At 42.6% G+C, this 10,066-nt stretch overlaps 1 protein-coding gene across 1 annotated transcript; it reads left to right on the top strand.

The window, feature by feature from the left end:
* The first annotated feature begins 5,054 nt into the window (after positions 1 to 5,054).
* Positions 5,055 to 6,302, top strand: LOC136577918 (piggyBac transposable element-derived protein 4-like). The gene has a single exon (XM_066577835.1). The coding sequence runs from the start codon at positions 5,055 to 5,057 to the stop codon at positions 6,300 to 6,302; it is 1,248 nt and encodes a 415-aa protein (XP_066433932.1).
* Positions 6,303 to 10,066: the final 3,764 nt, after the last annotated feature.

Below are 10,066 nucleotides of genomic sequence, written 5' to 3'. Positions count from 1 at the left end.
ATTGTGACTCAGTGTTTCAGTTACTATCTTTTTTGGTTGGTTACCCAGTCCAGAAATTTCCCTTGCTAGCTTTGATAAATATTAACTCCCATCTAATCCTACCGAAATTTTGAATTTTGGGATACAAAGTGCTAGCATTATCAAACTTGGTTATTCTTAAACACAGGAAAAGTACTTGCATCCCTGTAGAGATGCGCTGGTGCACAATTTTAAAAACAAGACCTCGGATGCTTCACACCGCACGTTGGCGTCGATTCGAAACGGTTGTTTTCCCTGTTTGAATTGTGCAGCCTGTAGTAATCTCCTTAAGGCTGAATTCACATGAACGTATATCGGCTCGGTTTTCACGCCGAGCCGATATACGTCGTCCTCATCTGCAGGGGGGGGGGGGGGATGGAAGAGCCAGGAGCAGGAACTGAGCTCCCGCCCCCTCTCTGCCTCCTCTCCGCCCCTCTGCACTATTTGCAATGGGGAGAGGCGGTACAGGGGTGGGGCCAATTTGCGGAACTTAGCCCCGCCTCTGTCCCACCTCTCCTCATTGCAAATAGTGCAGAGGGGCGGAGAGGAGGCAGAGAGGGGGCGGGAGCTAAGTTCCTGCTCCTGGCTCTTCCATCCTCCCCCCCCCCCCCCCCCGCAGATGAGGACGACGTATATCGGCTCGGCGTGAAAACCGAGCCGATATACGTTCGTGTGAATGCAGCCTTAAGGAGACACTTTCGCACATCCCTACACTGGCACTCAATACCGCATCAGAGGTCACGTTACATGTGCATCATCGTATGTAATCTACATGGTTACGTGCCCTTGCAGCTTATGGTACAAACCACAATTTTTATGCAGGCTGAAGCACAACAAGTGAACGAATAGTGCAGTATGGCTTCGCATTTACCCACAACGATTATCGTTCACTTTCGCTCATTTGAACGAATTTTGAGAGCTAATTGTTGAGTGTGAATGGGCATTACATTCTTATATGTGAATTAGAATAGAAAATTGTTATCTGTAGCAATACAAACAAAAACTGGGCTTTAAGGCTCCAGTAAAACTTCATTTGCAGAAAAACAAATACATCTTGATAGCAAGAACAATGTCATCCATTCAACTTTTGTTGTCATGACAACCACCCTAACAAGGCTACGTCTAAAGCCTTAAGTGTCCTTAATCAAATGCATTTTATTGATCGATCTGTGTGCGTCATGGCTGAGTGTGTAACCTCTTTACACGATGGACATTTTCAAAGTGTAACAGCAAATTAAAGAAACAGATCAACACTGCGGTTCGAGGAATACAATGCACATTTTTCACTTTTTACCAAATGTGAAAATATATATATATCATTTTAGAACCATACTGACCTGATAAGAAAGTGCCTTACAAGTGTCCAAGCCATAAGAAGTCTAAAGATTTCTCTGGAATAGAAATGATACTTTGCTATCCAGACTTTTTGAGTGGTTGAATACTTTTATAAGGCCCTTTTTAAACATGTTTTTATAGTTTTCTTTTATTATTACACTAGGTAACCAAAAATGCATTTTATATGGGTTGTGTTGCTTAGATCACATGTAATGTGTAGAGATGAGCGAGTATACTCGCTAAGGCTAACTACTCGAGCGAGTAGTGCCTTAGCCGAGTATCCTCCCGCTCGTCTCTAAAGATTCGGGGGCCGGCGGAGGGCGGGGAGCGGCGGGGAGAGCAGGGAGGAATGAAGGGGAGATCTCTTTCTCCCCCCCCCCCCGCTCACCGCTGCAACTCACCTGTCAACCGCGCCGGCCCTCGAATCTTTACAGACGAGCGGGAGGATACTCGGCTAAGGCACTACTCGCTCGAGTAGTTAGCCTTAGCGAGTATACTCGCTCATCTCTAGTAATGTGCTTTTACTGAGTCATAACTTTGATTATATATAATGACCAGTTCATCGCCGTCAGACATCATGAGTCCAAAGTGATGAAAATGGGTGCATGGAGATTCAAGCTATTCCAGAAACAGATAGCTCCTCTAAAAATATATAACAGTTCACCAGCACTCCAAGAAAAATGGCTTGCATTAAGAAATTAAATGTATTACATCAAGATAAGACAATGTGGAGGAGTAAAATATAAAAGGGACCCTCTGACGTGTTTCAAGCACATTGCTTTTATCTTGGTTTGATAAAAGCAATGTTCTAATCCAAACCATTTTTCTTGGACTGCTGGAGAACTGTTATATAATTTTGGAATAACTTTGGTTTTGTATCAACTGAGCCAGTATTTTAGCTTTCCTTTTGTCATACACAATATATCACTGTACAAATCACACCCAATAGTGGAAGATTGTTAATAAGTGTGTCATTGAGCATGGTACAGGAACCTGTTAATTTTTGCAAGTCTGGAGCTGCCTGGAAATCTAAAGTATACTTTCTGTTGCTTGCAGGAGACAATCAGATAAAGTATTCACATTGGTTTTCCCATGGCCTAGAGAGATTGCAAGTATACTTGTGACCTCTCAAAGATATGGAAAAACCAATTTGTATTTAGGGCCAGCCAAAATAATAGCAATTAGTACAAAACCAAAGTTTTTTGCTCAATAAAAGCACATTACCAGTTACATGTAACCTAAGCAACACAAAACTAGTATTAAATCCACTAGAACAACTAAAGAAATTGTTACCTAGTGGTAATTGTGTATGAATGTGTGTTAATGTTTCTTGATTGAATTAGATTTACTGATTTTATGCAAACAAGAATAAGGAAAATCACTGGTTTTATTGCATAATAGGGATTTTTCGTTTAAATCATTTTTCTGACTGCAAAACTACAAATAGATTTTTTAAAATGTTTTTCACATAGGAAACTAAGGCCTCAGCGGGTCACCCGCACGCGTGATCCACACCCATAGGACTACATTGGACACCCGCAGGTAATTAACCCCTTCCCGCTGCAGGGCGTAAGTTTACGTCCTGGCAGCGGGATACTTCCCGCAATTGGACGTAAACTTACGTCCTGCACTTACATTGTCGCCGCGGTGACTATCGCGGCGACACAGTAGTGACGTTTGCTAACATCGTTAGCAGACAATCACTACGTGCGGGCCAGGGACCAATCACAGTGGTCCCGCCCCAGCGATCGCTGTGATTGGTCAGTGAAGAACTCACTGACCAATCACAGCTCGGCAGCAGAAAGCCCGCTGTTTATAGTGTAGTCTCTCTCTGCAATCGCCTCACAGTGCTTCCGGCGGTTGTAGAGAGCGATATAGCAGTGTAAAAAATAAAATATCATAGCGATCTGTAGTGTAGGGAGAGTGTAGTGAGGTGTGATCTGTAGTGTAGTGTAGTGAGAGTGTAGTGAGGTGTAATAAGCAGTGTAGTGAGAGTGTAATAAGCAGTGTAGTGAGAGTGTAATCAGTAGTGTGTAGTGTAGTGAGGTGTGATCTGTAGTGTAGCTGGGATTTGTAGTGCAGTGTGTGATCAGTAGTGTAGTGTAGCTGGGATTTGTAGTGTAGTGTGTGATCTGTAGTGTGTGATCAGTAGTGTAGTGTAGCTGGGATTTGTAGTGTAGTGTGTGATCTGTAGTGTGTGATCAGTAGTGTAGTGTAGCTGGGATTTGTAGTGTAGTGTGTGATCTGTAGTGTGTGATCAGTAGTGTAGTGTAGCTGGGATTTGTAGTGCAGTGTGTGATCTGTAGTGTAGTGTAGCTGGGATTTGAAGTGCAGTGTGATTAGTATAGTAGTGTAGCGCATTTTGTAGTCTCCCTTCCCGTCATTAGTTTGTCAGTGTATCTGTCTGTGTAAAAAAAAAAAAAACCTTTTGTGTTCCCATTTTATAGTCCCCTTCCCGTCATTTGTCAGTGTAGTGTAGTGTATAGTTTGTCAGCGTAGTGTGCAGTTTGTCAGTGTATCTGTCCGTGTAAAAAAAAAAAAGAAAAAAAAGAAAAAAAAAAGTTCCTTTTGTGTTCCCATTTTATAGTCCCCTTCCCGTCATTTGTCAGTGTAGTGTAGTGTATAGTTTGTCAGCGTAGTGTGCAGTTTGTCAGTGTATCTGTCCGTGTAAAAAAAAAAAAGAAAAAAAAGAAAAAAAAAAGTTCCTTTTGTGTTCCCATTTTATAGTCCCCCTTCCTGTCATTAGTCAGTGTAGTGTAGTGTATAGTTTGTCAGCGTAGTGTGCAGTTTGTCAGTGTATCTGTCCGTGTAAAAAGAAAAAAGAAAAAAAAGAAAAAAAAAAGTTCCTTTTGTGTTCCCATTTTATAGTCCCCCTTCCCGTCATTAGTCAGTGTAGTGTAGTGTATAGTTTGTCAGCGTAGTGTGTAGGTAGTCAGTGTATCTGTCGGTGTAAAAAAAAAAAGAAAAGAAAAAAAAAGTTCCTTTTGTGTTCCCATTTTATAGTCCCCTTCCCGTCATCAGTCAGCGTAGTGTGAAGTTAGTCAGCGTAGTGTATAGTTTGTCAGCGTAGTGTGTTCGTGTATTGTCAGCATATCTGTCAGTCTAAAAAAAAAAAATAAAAATAAAGTTTGTTCTGCATTTCTGCCCCCGTTCGCTGGTCACCCCATCCCAGTGAACCCGCAGTGTCCTATACAATAAATTTTTTTTTCTGAAGTGCATATTACACTTTTATAATGGCCCGCAGGAGATATACTGCTGAGGAGGTGTACGCAATTATTGCCTCTGACTCAGATTCTGCTAGTGGGGATGACGCGACTTTTCTCGCATTCTCCTCCTCCTCATCTTCATCCTCATCTAGTGAATCTGAACTACCTGTACCCCCAAGAAGGCGTCCAAGGACCGCCACTACTGTGGACCCCAATACACCTGATGTTAGTTGGGGTACTCCTGAAAATTTTAGACCCCAGATCCCTGACTTCCATGGCAACCCAGGGATTCAGTTTGATACTGAAGGGCTCAGAGCGAGGGACTTTTTTATGTTTTTTTTTCCCGATGATTTTATTGCACACATAGTGACCCAAACGAATTTGTATGCCCAGCATTTTATACAGCAAAATCCCACCTCCAGCTACGCAAGACCCGATATGTGGACCCCTGTGGATCCACTAGAAATAAAAAAATTTTGGGGTCTTGTGTTAACCATGGGTCTAGTGAAAAAGCCGACCATCCGGGCGTACTGGAGTACTGACATTTTGTATCACACTCCTATGTTCCGCATGGCAATGTCAAGGACACGGTTTGAGATGATCCAAAAATTTTTGCACTATAACAATAATGCAGAGTGCCCCCCAAGTGATCATCCCAATTATGATCGTTTATATAAAATCAGGCCAGTAGTGGAACATTTTAATTTTAAATTTGCCCAGGCATATATCCCCCAAAAAAATATTGCAGTAGACGAGTCCCTGGTGCACTTCAAGGGGAGGCTTAAATTCCGCCAGTACCTGCCCAGTAAGCGGGCACGGTATGGCGTGAAATTGTACAAACTGTGCGAAAGTGCATCGGGGTACACGCATAAATTCCGCATTTATGAGGGAAAGGACACCAAAATTGAGCCCCCAGAATGCCCCCCCGTGCTGGGAGTAACAGGGAAAATAGTGTGGGAACTAGTGCACCCACTATTAGACCAGGGTTACCATCTATACGTGGACAACTTTTATACCAGTGTCCCCCTGTTTCAGTGCCTCGCTTCCAGAGGAACAGTGGCATGTGGTACCATCCGAAAAAATCAGAGAAGCCTCCCTAAAACGCTGCTTGGGCAACTGCTCAGAAGGGGTGAGAGCCGGGCCCAATGCAGCAACAATATGTTGTGTGTCAAGTATAAGGACAAGAGGGATGTCCTTATATTGACCACAATCCACGGCCACAGTAGTACCCCCTGCCCAGTACGAGGTACCAGTACAGAAACCCCCAAACCAGACTGTGTCCTTGACTACAATAAGAACATGGGAGGTGTGGACCTATCAGACCAGGTACTGGAGCCGTATAATGCCATGCGGAAAACACGGGTGTGGTACAAAAAACTGGCTGTGCACCTCGTACAGATGGCAATGTACAATGCCTACGTGCTGTATCGGGGTGCAGGCCAGAGGGGCACCTTCCTCGAGTTTCAGGAAGACGTTATCAAGGCCCTAATATTTGGGGAACAGGAGGTGGGAGAGCAGCCCAGTACTTCTGGAAGCGAGGCCACGAGGATTGTACCAGGGCAGCACTTTCCCAGTGAAATTCCCTCCACTGGGAAGAAGGGAAGGACCCAAAAAAAGTGCAGAGTGTGCTATAAACAAGGGATAAGAAAGGACACCATACATCATTGCGAAACGTGCCCCACACAACCCGGCCTGTGTATAAAAAATTGTTTTAAGACATACCACACATCCCTGAAATTTTAATTTGACTGTTGCCCTGACGTTTTACCCCGATGTACTTCGCACAGCTTGTACATAAACCCACATGCCAAGTCCTTCCCTTCTGGGCCCTGCCATGTGCCCAAACAGTTTACGCCCAGATATGGGGCATTTCTGCACATAGGAGCAATTGGGTAACGCATCATGGGGTACCTTTTTTCCTTCTGCTCCTGGTAAAAAATATAAATCTGGGCCTAAAGCTAAACATTGCTGGAAAAATTAGAATTTTTTTGTATTCAACTCAAACTGTTAAAAAAATTCCTGAAACATCTATGAGTTCAAAATGCTCACTGCACCCCTTACTAAATTCCCTGAGGGGACAAGTTTCCAAAATGGGGTCAATTCTTTGGGGTTTCAAATGTACTGGTACCTCAGGGGCACTGCAAACACTATATGGGGTCTGAAAATTATTCCAGCAAAATCTGCATTCAAAAGGTGCTCCTTTCCTTCTGAGCCCTGCTATGTGCCCAAACAACAGTTTACGCCCACATATGGGGCATTTCCGTGCCCGGGAGAAATTGGGTAATGCATCATGGGGTACCTTTTCTCCTTCTGCTCCTGGTAAAAGCTATAAATCTGGGCCTAAAGCTAAACATTACAGGAAAAATTTGAATTTTTCGTATTCAACTCAAACTGTTGAAAAAATTCCTGAAAAACCTATGAGTTCAAAACGCTCACTGCACCCCTTAATAAATTCCCTGAGGGGACAAGTTTCCAAAATGGGGTCAATTCTTTGGGGTTTCAAATGTACTGGTACGTCAGGGGCACTGCAGACACTACATGGGGGCTGAAAATGATTCCAGCAAAATCTGCATTCAAAAGTGCTCCTTTCCTTCTGAGCACTGCCATGTGCCCAAACAACGATTTATGCCCACATATGGGGCATTTCCGTGCCCGGGAGAAATTGCGCCACGCATCATGGGGTACCTTTTCTCCTTCTGCTCCTGGTAAAAACTATAAATCTGGGCCTAAAGCTAAACATTATGTGAAAAAATGGAATTTTTCGTATTCAACTCAAATTGTTAAAAAAATTCCTCAAGCACCTGTGGGTTCAAACCTCTCACTACACCCCTTAATAAATTTCCTGAGGGGTCTAGTTTCCAAAATGGGGTCAATTCTTGGGGGTTTCAAATGTACTGGTACCTCGGGGGCACTGCAAACACTACATGGGGTCTGAAAATTATTCCAGCAAAATCTGCATTCAAAAAGCCAAATATCGCTCCTTCTCTTCTGAGCCCTGCCATGTGCGTGAACAACAGTTTACGCCCACATATGGGGCATTTCCGTGCTCGGGAGCAATTGGGTAACGCATCATGGGGTACCTTTTCTCCTTCTGCTCCTGGTAAAAACTATAAATCTGGGCCTAAAGCTAAACATTATGTGAAAAAATGGAATTTTTCGTATTCAACTCAAATTGTTAAAAAAATTCCTCAAGCACCTGTGGGTTCAAACCTCTCACTACACCCCTTAATAAATTTCCTGAGGGGTCTAGTTTCCAAAATGGGGTCAATTCTTGGGGGTTTCAAATGTACTGGTACCTCGGGGGCACTGCAAACACTACATGGGGTCTGAAAATTATTCCAGCAAAATCTGCATTCAAAAAGCCAAATATCGCTCCTTCTCTTCTGAGCCCTGCCATGTGCGTGAACAACAGTTTACGCCCACATATGGGGCATTTCCGTGCTCGGGAGCAATTGGGTAACGCATCATGGGGTACCTTTTCTCCTTCTGCTCCTGGTAAAAACTATAAATCTGGGCCTAAAGCTAAACATTATGTGAAAAAATGGAATTTTTCGTATTCAACTCAAATTGTTAAAAAAATTCCTCAAGCACCTGTGGGTTCAAACCTCTCACTACACCCCTTAATAAATTTCCTGAGGGGTCTAGTTTCCAAAATGGGGTCAATTCTTGGGGGTTTCAAATGTACTGGTACCTCGGGGGCACTGCAAACACTACATGGGGTCTGAAAATTATTCCAGCAAAATCTGCATTCAAAAAGCCAAATATCGCTCCTTCTCTTCTGAGCCCTGCCATGTGCGTGAACAACAGTTTACGCCCACATATGGGGCATTTCCGTGCTCGGGAGCAATTGGGTAACGCATCATGGGGTACCTTTTCTCCTTCTGCTCCTGGTAAAAACTATAAATCTGGGCCTAAAGCTAAACATTATGTGAAAAAATGGAATTTTTCGTATTCAACTCAAATTGTTAAAAAAATTCCTCAAGCACCTGTGGGTTCAAACCTCTCACTACACCCCTTAATAAATTTCCTGAGGGGTCTAGTTTCCAAAATGGGGTCAATTCTTGGGGGTTTCAAATGTACTGGTACCTCGGGGGCACTGCAAACACTACATGGGGTCTGAAAATTATTCCAGCAAAATCTGCATTCAAAAAGCCAAATATCGCTCCTTCTCTTCTGAGCCCTGCCATGTGCGTGAACAACAGTTTACGCCCACATATGGGGCATTTCCGTGCTCGGGAGCAATTGGGTAACGCATCATGGGGTACCTTTTCTCCTTCTGCTCCTGGTAAAAACTATAAATCTGGGCCTAAAGCTAAACATTATGTGAAAAAATGGAATTTTTCGTATTCAACTCAAATTGTTAAAAAAATTCCTCAAGCACCTGTGGGTTCAAACCTCTCACTACACCCCTTAATAAATTTCCTGAGGGGTCTAGTTTCCAAAATGGGGTCAATTCTTGGGGGTTTCAAATGTACTGGTACCTCGGGGGCACTGCAAACACTACATGGGGTCTGAAAATTATTCCAGCAAAATCTGCATTCAAAAAGCCAAATATCGCTCCCTCTCTTCTGAGCCCTGCCATGTGCGTGAACAACAGTTTACGCCCACATATGGGGCATTTCTAAAAACTGCAGAATCCTGGTAATAAATCCCGAGTTTTGTTTCTCTGTTAACTCCTGCTGTTTTATAGGAAAAAATGGTTTTAAATTGAAAATCTGTAGAAAAATTGAATTTTTCTAATTTCTGATGCACATTTGTTTAATTCCTGTGAAGCATCTAAAGCGTTAATAAACTTTCTAAATGCCATTTTAAATACTTTGAAAGGTGCAGTTTTTAAAATGTGGTGATTTGTGGGGGTTTTCTGGTATACAGGCTCTTAAAATCCACGTCTAAACTGAGTTGGCCCTTAAAAATTCAGATTTTGAAATTTGCTAGCAAATTTGAAAAATGACTGCTAAATTTATATACTTTGTGGAGTCTAAAAAAAATAAAATAACGCTTAAAAAATTATTGCAGTATAAAGCAGGCATACGGGAAATGTTAATTATTAACTATTTTGTGGTGTTTGACTATCTGTCTTACAGAAAGTTTAATTCAAAGTTTGAAAATTGTCAATTTTTCCAAATTTTCTGTAAATTTCGATTTGTTTTCCTAGTTAAGACAAAATTTATTGATGCAATTTTTACACAAACATAAAGTACAATATGTCACGAAAAAACAATCTCAGAATCACATTGATAAGTAAAAGCATTCAAAAGTTATTAGCACATAAAGTGACAGATGTCCGATTGGAAAAATAAGGCTTGGTCCTTAAGCCCAAAATAGGCCATGTCATGAAGGGGTTAAATACCTGTGGATGTCATTTTCTCTTGAGGTGCGGATTGTGTGTGCGGGAAAACACCCGCAGCATGCTCCATTTTAGTGCGGGTCTCCCATGGGGACGGCTCCCGCAGGCTTCTATTGAAGCCTATGGAAGCCATCCAGATCCTCGGTACACCTGCAGCTGA

The sequence above is a fragment of the Eleutherodactylus coqui genome, chromosome 8 (assembly GCF_035609145.1).
Source record: "Eleutherodactylus coqui strain aEleCoq1 chromosome 8, aEleCoq1.hap1, whole genome shotgun sequence".
In the NCBI taxonomy this organism is placed as follows: Eukaryota; Metazoa; Chordata; class Amphibia; order Anura; family Eleutherodactylidae; genus Eleutherodactylus; species Eleutherodactylus coqui.
This window is presented reverse-complemented; position numbering and strand designations above follow the sequence as displayed.